General features: G+C 35.6%; 1 protein-coding gene across 3 annotated transcripts in view; it reads right to left on the bottom strand.

The window, feature by feature from the left end:
* Positions 1-2,266: 2,266 nt before the first annotated feature.
* Positions 2,267-16,224, bottom strand: part of nrg2b (neuregulin 2b) — an 87,582-nt gene continuing 73,624 nt past the window's right edge. For 2 of the 3 annotated variants that reach the window (XM_051127220.1, XM_051127222.1), the window contains exons 6-11: positions 13,880-13,903; positions 8,328-8,430; positions 6,733-6,856; positions 6,419-6,552; positions 5,982-6,206; positions 2,267-3,599 (exon numbers count right to left, since the gene is read on the bottom strand). In XM_051127220.1, coding sequence (XP_050983177.1) covers positions 2,954-3,599; positions 5,982-6,206; positions 6,419-6,552; positions 6,733-6,856; positions 8,328-8,430; positions 13,880-13,903 — 1,256 coding nt within the window. In that variant the 3' untranslated portion in view covers positions 2,267-2,953. The remainder of the gene's footprint in view (positions 3,600-5,981; positions 6,207-6,418; positions 6,553-6,732; positions 6,857-8,327; positions 8,431-13,879; positions 13,904-16,224) is intronic. The other variant, XM_051127221.1, reaches the window with a different exon arrangement.

The following is a 16,224-nucleotide window of genomic DNA, read 5'->3' as shown; positions in this document are numbered from 1 at the left end:
ATTCTTGCATAATTTGCATGATGATATGTCCTCTAGAGGCACATGGATGAAACACTAGAAGTTATGTTCTCTCTCTTTTCCCAAATATTGGCTAAACTAGCAAACCTGTGTCAAGACTGGATTAATTGACTGTCAACAGTGTTACACAAGTATTACTGCTGCAAATTTTTAACAAGACAATTTAACTAAAACTTATGTTTTATTTATGAAAATCCATTTCTAAACATACCATATGCTTAGTAGTTCTAAGCTTCAATGCTGAATGTAGGCCCAAAACACTAAAAATGTCATCTAAGTTACCTGTCAGCTGTGTTACCCAGTAAAGGTAGAGCTTAGATGGTATTTTATGCACATATTCCTACAGACCACCTTTATTTATATAGCACTTTATACAATATAGATTGCTTCAAAGCAGCTATGTAAGGTCATGTTTGGGTTTTTGGGAAACAGGAAAACTTTTTTCTTCGCATTGTCAAATTCTAAATGTTCCCCTAATTATATAATGACCATAATGAATGTTAATAGATACTGTAACAGAGTTATTGCTCATTGATAGTTAATTTTAGTTAATGCAATAACTAATGATATCTAATGTGACCTTACTGTAAGTGTTACCCATACTTACTACCCATAACTTTATGTAAGTGTACTCTTTGCATTCACCTGATGACAAACATTTTCATTTTCTTTCAGAAGGACTTCACAGTACTTTTCAAGCACTTTTATCTCTAAAACTCAAGGAAAATTTAGTTCCTCATGACATTATCCAGACCTGTAACCACCATAGAGACAGAGGAGAATGTATACCGTCTGACATTAAAATTAGCTGTTGATCTATATACGTTTTTCAATGGCCACTTGTCAAGTTTTTACCTCCGGTCCCCACTAAAACGGAACATTTGGTTGATACAACTCAAAGTCAGGTGTGACAGAAAGAATGAAATGCTGTTCTCCTGAAAACATTTTCTTATTATAAAAGACATATCCAAGAAACAGACATACATCCTTAAAATAATTTTTTAAAATGGTAGGAATTAAGATTTATTTTTTTTTCCATATGAACAAGTGGTTTGATTTTATTTTATTTTTTTTACAAGTACTATTTTTTGAGAAAACTTGCAAAAATTTCTAGCATATTCCAAGTCAAGAATGAACATGAAAAAAGGGGATTTATTGCTGAATGTCAAATGAAAACTACACTTTCACCGTGTGAATACGACTCAGTTGCTGCGGTTACCATGCACCCATCTATCTGAACCACTAGAACATGCAGAGGGAGGGACGCCTTCACAGGCATAGAGGAAGAACAGAAGAAACAGAGAGAGAAAGACAGGAAGAAAATCAATCGGTGAGACGAGCGGTGCTTTAAACGACTGTGTGCACAGAATGGATCTTGAGCATGTGTGTCTGAGTGCGTGTTTGTGTAAGTGTGTGCGTCTAAGTGTAAGTGTGCGGGTGGCGGGTTTGTCTTTTCGAATGTGGGTGTAGGTTGCTGGGCTCTGGAAGTAGGGGTTTACGCTTTATAATCCACCTAAAGTAGCACGTCTAGTAGCCGAACACGCATTGCTTCGAGCAAGACTCCAACTTGCATACAGATGTGTCAAAAAGTAAGAGCTTGGCGGACTGGGAACGACCCCGCTGAAACGAAACGAAGGAAAGCCAACAAAACATGGACACATCTGGTCGTATCGCTCTTTTTCGCCGTCTTCCCAGCATGACGCAGAAACGACGGGCAGTAATGGATCTGTTTGATGGGCAATGCAGTTTTCGATGAAAAGTCCTGAGACACAGTGCGGCTTAAAGCTGCTGGCATAGGAATGGGAACGTGTGGGAGAGAGATGTAGGTCCGTGTAGGCTAGAATCAGGCTGGATTGGTTCCTCCGCAGGCCAGTGACTACACAAGGAAGGAAGGTTACAGTGCAACGAGCTCGCGTCACCACTAGGGGGTTGGGTTTAACCAACGGCGACGTGACGGAGCTCCCTTTCGACGAAGCCAACATCCTAAAAAGAGTACAAGCATACGTATACACACACACACACAGGCGCACGTCGAAACTCACAACACGCACACGCGCTCGAAACGTTAACCTGAAGACGAACACGACGAACGGAACGCGTTCTCGCACGAAACTGCGTACACAAAGACACGTACGTATACACTGAGGTTCAACGATACTCTCACGCACACGGACAGAAGTGTAAACACATTCATTGGACGCACAGACCACCGTTTTGAAAACCCTGAACACCAGGGCCGAGACTGCGACCCAGCGTCATGCCCTGTGAACTCCTGCGTACCTCTGTTTCCATGGAAACAATATGCGACGACCGGTTGAGAGAAACGAAAACGTAGAACGTCGAAACCGAAGACGAACGCAAACGGCGCTCGGATGCCGGTCCGCGCGGACGGGCATCCGATGCGAACTAACGTCGGTTATGTGCGCGCGTGTGAATCCTAGTCATGTAAACAAACACCTTACACAGAAGTGATTCGATATTGCATGGTGTCTGAATAATATCACAGTTCAAATGGGGAGATCCTGAACGAACGAAACGGACGAACCAAACGGAAAGACATGTCTATAAAACCCAAGAGTCTGTTTTTAAGAAAGGCTACAAAACTTCAACTGAACCTCCCTCGTCGGCAAACAGCAAAAGGCACCACAATATTATTCTAGTTCTAACTCGTGAAAAAATTGGCACGTAATTCTTCTTCGTAATGCTGTAAATCAAAAAAAGGAATTACATATAAATAGTTTTCCCCCTATAAAAAAAGTCTTTGCTGCTAGCTAGTAGACAATTTTTGCTGAAATGAAAATAAATATTTCATTTGTTTAGAATATCTGTCTGTTATATAAAATAAAAAATATTTCTCATAGGTGCAGGTCTATAGCATATCATTTGTTTTTCGCGCCTACGCGACTTTGTTCGTCCTTGCTCTCGTCGGTCTTTTTTAAAGGGGTGCATTGTCCGGTCTGGACCGTGACTGCGACAGTTTGTTGGCCTGCACGTTGCCGCGGGAGCCCGAGCGTCCCGTGTTGCTGAAAGTCCGCGTGTCGTTGGGTCGGTAGATGGTGGCCGGTTCGGTGGCGTTCATGTTCTGCATACTGAGAAACGGCGTGCTCTCGCCGTGGGCGAGGTCGCCGACCTCATCGTCCTCCCACTCGCTGTCCGACAGGCAGCTTTGAGAGCTGTAGTTCCTGGGGTCCGGCGCGCGCTGCGACACGTGCCCGTTGAGCCGCGACCTCCTGCGCCAACGGCGGCCGCTGCTGCTTTTCTTCGGCTGCTCCCGGGAGGACATGTACTCCTGCGTGGTCTCGTAGTCCTCGTCGTCCACGAAGCGGTACGGGCTGGACGGAAGGGAGCCCGTGCTCTCCGCCGCGTAGTACGGCCGACGGGATCGCCGGTAGCGGTGCAGCAGGGGCTGGTCGTCGTCCGGCGAGTAGGCCGCCATGGCGATGGCCGAGGCGGCGGGCGGCAGGGAGAGGGCGTGGCTGGCGTTGGGTGTGGTGATCTGAAAGGTAGGCACCTGCGGGGGCAGTGAGGAGTGAAAGTCCACCGGAGATAGACGCGCCGGCGTGGTCAGAGCGGACACGTACCTGCAGAGATGCACGAAAACATGGGGTCAGAGGTGAGACAGAAAAAGCTTTTAATACACACTGCCATTAAAATGGTAGTGCATTTATCTTATTAAAATTATTCCAGTAAAATTGTGAAATATCTATTACAATTTAAAGTAAGTTTCTGAATGTAATTTATTCCTGAGATGCCAAAGCTGAATTTTCAGCATCATTACTCCAGTCTTCAGTGTTCATTCTAATATGCTGATTTGCCGCATAAGAAATATTTCTCATAATTAATGTCAAAAACAACTATGTTGCTCATTTTTCAAAGTAAAAAAATGCATTTATTTGAAATAGAAATCTTTTTGTATTTTTTATACATATCAGAATTCTTTGATGAATATTATGTTACAAAGAACAGCATTTATTTGAAATAGAACCCTTTTATAACATTACAAGTGTCTTTACTGTCATCAATACTGTCATCAATTTCTAAAAAAAAAAAAAAATCTTACTGACCTCAAACTTTTGAATGGTAGTGTATGTCTGCTGCATGGTACAATTATTATAAATTTATATTAGTATGTTCAGAGCAATATTTATTGGGAACAAAAAAAGGGGTTTTGAATCAGTGATTTAAGATGAATCAACCAAAAGAGCTGGGTAGATTACTTAAAAATTGTAATCCGTTACTGATTCCAAATTACATGACAAAATTGTAATTATTAACGTAATTCATTACATTACATATTCTAGGTAATATAATCGGACTAATTTTAGATTACTTTTTAATGAATGAATGCCTTTTATTGTCCTTATACACATGTAACACATAGTGCACATTCAACAAACACATAAAACACAAATTTAACCATGTTACATACTTGCACAATGATTTAAAGAAACTTCCAGAACAAAAATTGACAGATAATGTACTCACCCCTTGTCATCCGAGATGTTGATGTCTTTCTTTCTTCAGCCATAAAGAAATTATGTTTTTTGAGGGATACATTTCAGCATTTTTCTCTATATATAATGGAATGATATGGTGCCCCGATTTTGAACTTCCAAAATGCAGTTTAAATGCGGTTGTAAACGATCCCAGCTGAGGAAGAAGGGTCTTACCTAGCGAAATGATCGGTTATTTTCATAAAAATAATACAATTTATATACTTTTTAATGTCAAACGCTCGTCTTGTCTTACTCTGCCTGGACTGTTTTTGTTCTGGTTCATGGCAGCAAGACAAGACGAGCGTTTGCGATTAAAAAGTATTTAAATTGTATTTTTTAACGAAAATAACTAATCGTTTCGCTAAATAAGACCCTTCTTTCTCGGCTGGGATCATTTACAACCGCATTTGGGATCGTTTGAAGCCACATTTAAACTGTATTTTGGAAGTTCAAAATCGCGGCAACCATATCAGTCCATTATATGGAAAAAAATCCTGAAATGTTTTCCTCAAAAAACATAATTTCTTTACGACTGAAGAAAGAAAGACATCTTGGATGACAAGGAGGTGAGTATATTATGTGTGAATCTTTGTTTTGGAAGTGGACTTCTCCTTTTATAGGATAATCTTGTACCATATTAACATAAAAATACAAAGAGTAAGAAAATAATACATTTTATTTGTTGTTATTAACAACATTAAACATTATATTATTTCAAGGTTTTCCAAACTGGTGTTTGTGAAGAAACTGCAGGGGGGTTATGAGTTTAATGAAAAGCTAATAATTAATTAAATCATAAAAAATATTAAATGAAAATAAATAATTTTGAAACCAATCAAAATAAAAATGTGACTATAACCAACGTCAGGGAATGACCAATGACCATGCAAATGTAATACCTAATTATTAAAATACTTATTTTAAAATCTAAGTACTTCAAGAAAATATATTAGGTAAAAGAGAATCAGATGGCAAGGATCAGATGGAATTGGATGACAAGGGGTGAGTACATTATATGTGAATCTTTGTTTTGGAAGTGGACTTCACCTTTAACAACAACAAATGGTATATATTTTCTTACTCTTTGTATTTGTATGTCAATATGGTAGAAGATACATGAAAAATCCAAACAAAACAATTCATGAAAATAAATCTGACTTCCCAAAGCTGCTTTAGAGAGAAAAGAAAGAGCAGAGTAGTAGTGTTTTGTTACACTACACTGCTACCTGTTGGAAAAAAACAGGAACAAGTGTTTTGAAAAGATTTACATTTAATCATTTAGCAGATGGAGAATCATGACAAGGTAAGGTAAAAACAGTTAAACTACTGTCAACGCTATTGAAAATATCTGAGCCCTACTTATGTTGTGCTACAGTTCAACACCAAAAATCCCATTCCTGATACAGTAAAGCTTATAAACCAACAGGACAACCAGCTTTTATCTGCTGGCCTTCCTTTTTCACTCACCTGTCACTGTGAGGTGAGTCCCGCAGGGAGTCATAAGAGTCTCCGTACTGTAGGGGGCACTGTGTAGTGTCAGGATAACCACAGTATGCTGCACGGCGGGCACGAGCCTCCATACACGCCGGGCTGCTGCATTTACTGGTGCCAACAGAGGAAGAGAGCGCCCCCGACTGGCAGTCAGAATGTATGCTGTCCGTCCGCTCCATACTCCATGTGCGCTCCTCGTGCCTGAGAGGCGGGAACAACACAACACAAAGGGAAGCGGAAAATATGTGGGAAAATTTATATATACAAAAAAAGGTTGGAAAAAATCAATAGATGTAAATTGTTTTGGCTAGCTGGGTTAGTTAATGAAGCTAAATAGACATACAAAAGCATATATGTCAAGGATCTATATATGGGTGTATTGACAGATGAATCAGTCAGGGAAGAGTCAGTACCGGTGACTGGAAGCGTGAGAAGCTGTGGAGGTGTGGTGGGATCGTGACGACATTCGGCTGCCCGAGAAATTGCCTGATGTCTCTGTTCCGTGCCGTACTACGCGCTCGGTTGCTGGGACATTCTTAGATATATACTGCAATAAAAAAAAGTAGCATGAGAGTAGAATTACTTGCGTTTGAAGAATGCTTAGTCATCAATGTGGGCACCAGAGGAAGTGGTTTATTGCAAATACGTAATCAATTTCAATTTACTTCAACTACTAAATCTTTATAATATGCAAAAGACACAGGAAATGAGAGGCGGGCAAACTCACATCTACCATGGGGATTTCCTCAGGCCCGGGGCCGGGATGGTTGGGTCCGTTGGCCAGCATGCGGTTGGGATGCTCCGCACACATGTTCTGGTGCAGGTGGTTATGCATCTTCTTCCTTTGTTTCCTGAAGAAAGATCCAGTCTGAAAACTGATCTGTGATTTATACCATGACAGCAAATCGCTAATATTCATAACAGGAAATAACCAAGCATCTACCGATAAGATGTACTAACCTGCTGATCACTAAGGGAAACATATAAAAGTTACTTTGATTTGGTATAGATTAGGGTTGGATGGCACGACCATACATTCACATGCTGTTTTAATAAGAAGAATAATATTATTGTATAGTTTGTATTCAGTAGCAAATATAAAATTTATTCATTAATTTGAATTTTTTAAAAATAGGCATTGTCATATAGTCATATAATTAAATTTTACTTGGTTTGAATTGTTTTATTTTTATTGAATTCCCAGCTAAATTAATAATGAATTAATTAATAATTTATATATCAGCAATGTATGTACACCACTGTTCAAAAGTTTGGGGTCATAAGATTTTTTAAAAATGTTTTTGGCTACATTTATCTAATCAAAAAACAGTAAAAACAATAACATTGTGAAACATTATTGCAATTTAAAATAATGTTTTTTATTTAAATATATTCTAAAATGTAATTTATTCCTACGATGCAAAGCTGAATTTTCAGAATCATTACTCTGGTTTTCAGTGTCACATGATCCTTCAGAAATCATTCTAATATGCTGATTTACTGCTTAGAGAAACATTTCTTATTGTAAATGCTGAAGACGGTTCTGCTTAACTTTTTTTGTTCCCTGGTAATTTTTTCAGGATTCTTTGATGAATAGAAAAGTTCAAAAAAGCTTTTTTAAAAATAAATAAATAAATAAATCTTTTCTAACATTATAAATGTTTTTAATGTCACATTTGATCAATGTAATGCATCCATTCAGAATAAAATTAGCAATTTCCTTTAAAAAAAAAAAAAAAAAATTATACTGACCCCAGACATTTGAACATAAGTGGTATAAAATGTGACCCTGGATCACAAAACCAGTCATAAAGGTCAATTTTACTGAATAAATAAGCTTTCCATTGATGTATGGTTTGTTAGGATAGGACAATATTTGGCCGAGATACAACTATTTGAAAATCTGAAAAAAAAAAAAAAAAAAAAAAAAAAATTTTTTTGAGAAAATCACCTTTAAAGTTGTCCAAATGAAGTTCTTAGCAATGCATATTACTAATTAAAAATTAAGTTTTGTTATATTTACGGTAGGAAATCTTTTAGATCTTTACTTGATTTTTAGCATAAACGAAAAACAACCCCAACAATTTTCACCCATACAGTGTATTGTTGGCTACTGCTACAAATATACCCATGTGACCTATAACTGGTTTTGTGGTCCAGGGTCACAAATGATACAGTGATATACATTTCCTCACAAAGCGAATTTTGCTTTGCATTTACCACCCAATGGATGTAGTTCTTTTTTTTTTTTGTATGCTTTTTAATTTAATGTGTGAATGTGCACAGTTCTTTCTGGCGATGACTAGAGTTCCCGGGGCTTACTTGGTTTTGCAGTATGCCACCACACACACGATGCCAACCACCAGCAGTGCCACGCAGATGCCCGTTATCGTCAGCACACGTTTTTGGTACAGCTCCTCAGCCTCTGAATGAACGAGAGCCATGGACAAGCACACACATATGCACAGACGTACACACAGAGACAAACACACATGTACAAGACGACCATTGAACACAAAGACACACATACATACAAAACACACAATCGCTGCATCAGTGGCAGCCTTAAAACCATGTCAAACTAACTCATTCAGCCTAAAACATTTCTAACTTCGTCTACATTTCATGTAATAGTTGTAAACAGTCATATTTGTCATGTCTAAACAAGTTTATTTAAAGGGACAGTACAGCCAAAAATGAATATTCTGTCATTATATACTAACCCTCATGTTAGTGAATGATTTTATTTTTTCTGTGGAACGAAAAAGGAAATGTTTAAAGAGACAGTTCACTCAAAAACTAATATTCTGTCATTAATTATCACCCTCATGTCGTTCCAAACCCGTAAGAACTTTGTTCATCTTCAGAACATGAACTAAGATATTTTTGATGAAATCTGAGAGCTTTCTGAACCTGTATAGACAGCAATGCAACTGACACATTCAAGGCCCAGAAAGATAGTAAAGACATCTTTAAAATAGTCCATGTGACATCAGTGGTTCTGAAAGTATTCTCGTAGCTTCATAATATTACGGTTAAACCAGTGATGTCACATGGACTATTTTAACGATGTCCTTACTACCTTTCTGGGTCTTGAACATGTCGGTTACATTGCTGTCTATGCAGGGTCAGAAAGCTCTCGGATTTCATCAAAAATATCTTAATTTGTGTTTCAAAGATAAACGAGGTCTTACAGGTGAGTTATTAATGACAGAATTTAAATTTTTTAAGTGATCTCTTTAAAGCTTAAAGTCCGAGCTATAAGTTCTAAATAATGAAAATGAATGGGGACTGGGGCTGTCAAGCAAGTTTTCAGTGCAAAATAACATCTGAAGGTATCGTCCGGCTTTAGGCGACGTGGAAAATAGTGCACGAGACATATGAATGACTTTTATGATACTTTCATGGTGCTTTTTTGTACTTTTTAGGGCTTGACAGTTCCAGTCCCCATTCACTCCCACTTTATCGAAGAAAGCAGCTTGGACCCCAATATGCAAATATAATATATGCACATAAGTGAAACTTTCATATGTGAAATATATTGTAATGTGAAACAATTTTATATATATGAAGAGTTCAGATGCAAAAGCCCCTAAATCCATCTGATGTATTTCTTTAAAATGAGCATTTCTTTCTGGCAACTTTGTATAGGTTTCTATGTAAGTTACTTCTGATTGGACTGAGGCTGGAATTTAGCGAGTTTGAAGTAGAAGTATTTGATGGACATATAATATGTGTCAGGAGCATTCACTCAGTATCATTATCTCATTTTTGACCAAGATGGCTTTTAGCTGGTTTTGCATCTGAACTCTTCATATATAGCTCAAACAAATAAGTATGTTCATGTGTCTGTTAATACATAATTGGACATATATGTCATATACATGTATATCTATCCTAAAACTTGTCAGTGCAAGTAAATTTAAAAGATAGATGTGTATTTAAATTTTTTGAAAACAATTCTTTGCATACATGTTGTTTTAATAAAGATGTGTATATAAATAAAATATAAATAAATACTTTTGACATATATATATATATATATATATATATATGTATTTGCTACATATAGTACTAAATAAAACATCATCAAATAGTATTAATATACTATGGAGATTTTATATGTGACCCAGGACCACAAAACCAGTCATAAAGGTCAATTTTTGGAAATTGAGGTTTATACATCATCTGAAAGCTGAGTAAATAAGCTTTTTTTCCACTAAGCATTGATGTATGGTTTGTTAGGACAATATTTGACTGAGATACAGCTATTTGAAAATCTGGAATCTGAGGGTGAAAAAAATCAAAATACTGAGAAAATCGTCTTTAAAGTTGTCCAAATGAAGTTCTTAGCAATGCATACTACTAATCAAAAATTTAGTTTTGATGTATTTACGGTAGGAAATTTACAAAATATCTTTATGGAACATGATCTTTACTTAATATCCTAATGATTTTTGGCATAAAAGAAAAATCAAATATACCCATGCTTAAGGTTTTGTGGTCCATGGGTCACATGTATGTTATAAACTTATATCTCCTTCTACCCAGAAAGTGTGCGTATGTGAAAATTATATATTGCCTTACAGGTAACATATATGGCAATATCATGACATCTTACTAAATATCTCATTTTGAGTTCCACAGAAAAAAAAATTAGGTTTAGAATGACATGAGGGTGAGTAAACAATGACAGCATTGTCATATCTTGGTTGAACTCTTCCTTTAAATCTACAGTCTTTATTGTTAATGGGCACTGAGGTTGCATCAGATGTCATTCTAAAAACACATTTCAGATGGCTGATATCAGGTGCTCGGCAGCATGGGAAGGGCACAGCTGTGGTGCTTTCTCTGTCTGCCAGGGTTTCACATAAAGCACATTATGCTGAAACAGTGGGAGAACTTTTGGCTACCTTCAGGACTGAAACCATCCTGTGCAACACAGAAAACTCACATTTTTTGGCTAGAAGTGTTTATAAAATGAAATCTCCGCCCCTCTGAAAGCCCATTACATGCATTATTCTATATATAAAATCCTATGACGTCTGAAGACGACAGAGCAGTCTGAGCTTATAAGTCTTGCGTAAAGCATGCCTCCTGTAAAATAGAGTTAAAAGACACAAACTGCATTATAGGAGATCTTTGGAGAGGGTTGTTCATAAAACCCAATTAAACTTCACAAGCGGTTTTGGAATATTCATTATTACAAAAAGTGTATTAAAATCATACATGAAATAATTATTTTTTTTTTTACTACAGATATATGTATCTTTTTAAAATATTTTGTAAAATAAATATATTTATTTTAAATTACTTCATTAAAAGTTCCACATTACATTTCTTGTTTTACTCAGAAATATTACGCTACAAATTAAAAAAAGTTTTCTATAGCCATTTCATGTTGACTTTAAAACTGATTGATTAATTTTGGCAAACAGCAAACCAAGGCTTTGATGAGCAGGTTTTATGAAGACCGTCTATACAGATGCCTTGAACACATATTTTTATATCTGGGTCTGATTTTTGAGAACGAGAATATTCTAAACATCCTCTGGGGTGCTGAACGTGGGCAGCAACAGAGGAAGCATACAGAACATGAAGGGAGGGAACGAAAAAACGGACGGGAGGAAGGAGAGAAGAGAATTGAGGGCCAAACAGTAGGGGGATGAGTGTGTAATAAAAGAGAAACGCGGGGGGGAGGGAGGGGGGGCGGTTGAGTCAGACACTGATATTGCATTGCACGCTTGTTACAGGAAACAGATCAGAGTACACAAAGAGAGAGAGAGAAAACGGAGAGCGAGATGTACCCAGACCAACGGCTAATGTACTCTAGTGGTGCAGACAAGAAGACAGGAGAAGAGATGGGCAACACTCATTTTAACCCTCACTCGGCTCCCTGACACATAAGTTGTATGCAAATAAGGGTGTTGTTTTTTTTCAATGAACTGCAAAAAAATAAAGTTTTCCAGGAAAAAATAGCTTACAAAATTTTTAATAATTGATCTTTTTTTTATAAAGGTTTTTATGTTTTTTAAGATTAATGCATTTTAAAAATATCCTTAAAGGCACAATATGTTTTTGAAAAAGTTTTCGCTGCTAGAAGGGGCATATACAAAACAAACAAAGAAACAAAGGTGCAGTTTGATGACGCTGTGATTGAGTGTGGAATCATGGGAGTTGTAGTCTTCATGCCTGAGGGTGTATGATGTCACTGGCAGTTGGCATTTAACTAGTTACACTAGTTAAAATTGCTTATTTCTCTTAATTTAAACATTCTTCGAAACTTTTAGGATAATGTAAGTACACAATATACACATATAACACTGTTTTAGTGGTTTTTGGATATTTTAATAAAAAAATCTTACATATTGTGCCTTTAAAACAAGATAAATGTACTTCAGAAACAAAATTGCATTAGATATACACTACCTATCAAAAGTTTTGAGTAATTATTTATCGATTTTTTTTGTTTTAGAAAGAATTTTCTTATATGGTTGTTAAATGATTTTTGAAAGATCAACAAAATCACAGGAATAAATTAAATGTTAAAATATATTCAAATAAATAAAAGTTAATTTAATATTACTGTTTTTATGGTATTTTGAACAGATAAATGCTGTCTTTATTTTTTTTATTTTATTTTATTTTATAGTGTACCATAATGACAATTTTTTTATATATATAATTAGCAGTTTACCCATGCTGACAGAAAAAAATAATAATAAAAAAAGTTATATATATATATATATATATATATATTGGCAGTGTGGGTAAACTGCTAAATCTGCTATATATTTAATGTTAGCAGTTTACCCACGCTGGCAGAAAAAAAAAAAAAAATATATATATATATATATATATACACATACATCTATCTATCTATCTATCTATCTATCCATCTATATATATATATATATATATATTTTTATTATTATTTATTTTTTTGGCAGTGTATATATTTTTATTATTTATTTTTTTTGGCAGTGTGCTAAACTGCTATATCAGCTATATATATATATATATATATATATATATATATATATATATATATATATATACCACCAAATCATTATTATTTTGTCAATGGGGTAAACTACAATATGTTCTCTGAATATTTTTTTGAAAAATAATTGAATAAGTAATTATAAAAATAAAATAAAAAAACTTTAACTTAATTTTCCCCCCGTAAGAATAGTTGTAAAATAGTTGTCCAATGAGAAAAATAATTGTTAATTCATTCAAGTCTTACTATTCTATGCACATTTTTCTTCTCAAGTATTTTCTTTTAAATCTATTTAGTTCTATATTAGGATATTTTACTGGAAAACATGTAAAAAACAAGTTGAGATTATTTTTTGCAGTGTGAAGAATTACAATCTATTAAAGTCTAATTACAATCTAACAAATTTAATCACATTAGCATACTGTGTTAAAATTTGATAATTTATTACAGCAATAAGCCACTGGAGGCTGTGGTAAAATCACTGTAACGCCTGGCCTCGAGTGGCTTTAAGCTTTCATAAACTAGTGTTTTGATAAAAGACATGAACTGCTGCATTTCTGATTATATCACAACTTGGCATATGATTATAAAATTCAACTGATATACATTCACAGAATGGCAAATATGTGTTATATACTATAAATATTGATCTACCTGACTGATGTGTTTCATTCCTACATTCCTAAAAATGAGTGTCGCTCTGTCAGAGCTGAAAAGTAAACCAGAAAGCTGGGAATGTATTTGCTTGTTCAAATATAGGACAGAGAAAATAGAACGAGACGAGTCCTTATGTGAATATGCCTAAACTATGTCATCAAATTATGTCATGAACCTTACAAACTAAAGAATCAAACAAATAATAACTTCATACCCATGATTTCAATTCCAAGATGCTCTGCCAATACAGAAAGTTGACAATGTGAAAAAAAAAGAAAAAAACAAGAAAACAGGTTTTAGGTAAAAATGTCCACTTGTTCAGATAGAGGCGGTTCACTAGAATGCGATCAGTGGTGTTGTTTGGTTGGTTTTGTTTGAGACATTGAGGTGAGTGACTGTACGTTCCAGTAACAGACAGACAATGCAGACACACACTGGCCAACTCCATATTCCCCATCAACAGAAACGAAACCAACGGAAATACCAGTAAACAAACAAACAACACGCCTTTCTTGTTCATCGCATGGAAGCAAGCGTACAAATGCATGCAGACATAGACAGCCACACTTACTGCCATATTTACTAGACCTCATTTCTGGTTTAAGGTTAAGAAAACAAACAAAGAAACAAAACCATTAAACAGAAAAGCACAATGTACAACACAAAAAGACTCAAGTACAGATGAATGTAGACAAACATCTAATGACTCATATGCAAAATGTCAATCAGTTGGCTTTTGTTTAGTCACACTATTACATTTTCATGTATGTTTTTAAACTTCCACTAATGTGCAGATGTATAAACACATCTTGTGTTACGGCATGCATGATACTGGCAATACTGAGGGCTCCTCTAGCAAACTACCACTGTTGGGAAAGCAGCAGTTCTAGAGGTCAAAGGTTAGAGGTTAAGGGTCATGCATCATGCCACAGGCTCAGAACGCTGTTAGAGATCATACAAAACAACAGCATCAATATTACTTAACAACCAGAACTTGACTGAAATGTTCTAGGTTCAATGCAAGTTAAGATTTGCCAACAGCATCTGTAGAAATGTTCTCATCGTACAGTTAAAATGAGCAGAAATTCAGTTTGCGGTAATGCACTTACAATGCTATTGCGGAGAATCAGAAAGCAGAAATATGTGTGACTCAGGCCGATTTCTTTTGTCTGCAGAACCACTGAACAGATTACGTATATAACATACATTTTTGTTTTGTTTGCAGAACAATCAACAGGCAAAAAAATCCACCGAACAGACTATATTGTACACCTTACTGCACATCTTCCATACAGAAAGTATGGTATAGATGACACAAATATAGTATGAAGTAAAATTTAATTTTCCTGCTGCTGTGTATCTTGAAGCTGATTGTTCTGCAGACAAACACAATAAAAATATACCACAACAAAAAAAGAGAAAAAAGAAACAATCACTAAAACAAATCCATGAAAAAAAAGACAAAATGTTTCATTTCTCTACATAAACAGTCCCTTTCTGTTATTGCTCTGTATTATGTCTGTATTATTCACCAGGCTTTACATGGTCATGACGGCAGATGGCATTTCCTAATGTTCAAAAGTTTGGGGTCAGTACAATTTTTCGAAACTAAATTAATGCTTTTTTTTTCAGCAAGGTCATGTTAAATTGATCAGAAGTAAAAGTATAGACATTTCTAATGTTACAAAACATTCTATTTTAAATAAATGCTGCTCTTTTAAACTTTAAATTCATCAAAGACTGAAAATGAATCATGATTTCACAAAAACATTAAACCACTATTTTCATTGATAATAAATAGAAATGTTTCTTGAGCAGCAAATCAGCATATTAGAATGATTTTTTTGAAGGATCATGTGACACTGAAGACTGGCGTAATGATGCTGAAAATTCACAAGAATAAATTAAATTTTAAAATATATAGAATAAAGAAAACACTTATAAAACACAATATTACTGATTTTACTGTATTTTTTCAAATAAATGTAGCCTTGCTGAGCATAAGAGATTTTCAAATACATTAAAACATCTAATCGACCTCGACCTTTTGAACGGTACTGTATATTGTTAAAGGTACAGTTCACCCAAAAATGGAAATTACCCCATGATTTACTCACCCTCAAGGCATCCTAGGTGTATATGATTTTCTTCTTTCAGACGAATACTGTCAAAGTTATATTAACAAAATGTCCTGGCTCTTCCAAACTTTATAATGGCAGTGAATGGCTGTTGAGATTTTGAAGTCCAATAAAGTGCATCCATCCATCATAAAAAGTCCTCCACATGGTTCTGGGGGTTTATGAAGGCATTCTGAAGCTAAATGATGCGTTTGTGTAAAAAAATGATCGATATTTAAAACTTTATAAACCATAATCTCTAGCTTCTGTTTACTGTTGCGTTTGCGAGAGAATGGCATTTCAGCGGATGACGTAGGATGTAGATGTAACATAAGCTAAGAATATGCTAGTCTCGCGAGAACCGAGTTTTGTTTACAGCAAAAGAAAACCAGTCTCCTCTTCACTTGTATCGAAATCTTCCAACATTTATATTCACAAATCC

Source organism: Labeo rohita, chromosome 14, assembly GCF_022985175.1.
Source record: "Labeo rohita strain BAU-BD-2019 chromosome 14, IGBB_LRoh.1.0, whole genome shotgun sequence".
NCBI lineage: Eukaryota > Metazoa > Chordata > Actinopteri > Cypriniformes > Cyprinidae > Labeo > Labeo rohita.
This window is presented reverse-complemented; position numbering and strand designations above follow the sequence as displayed.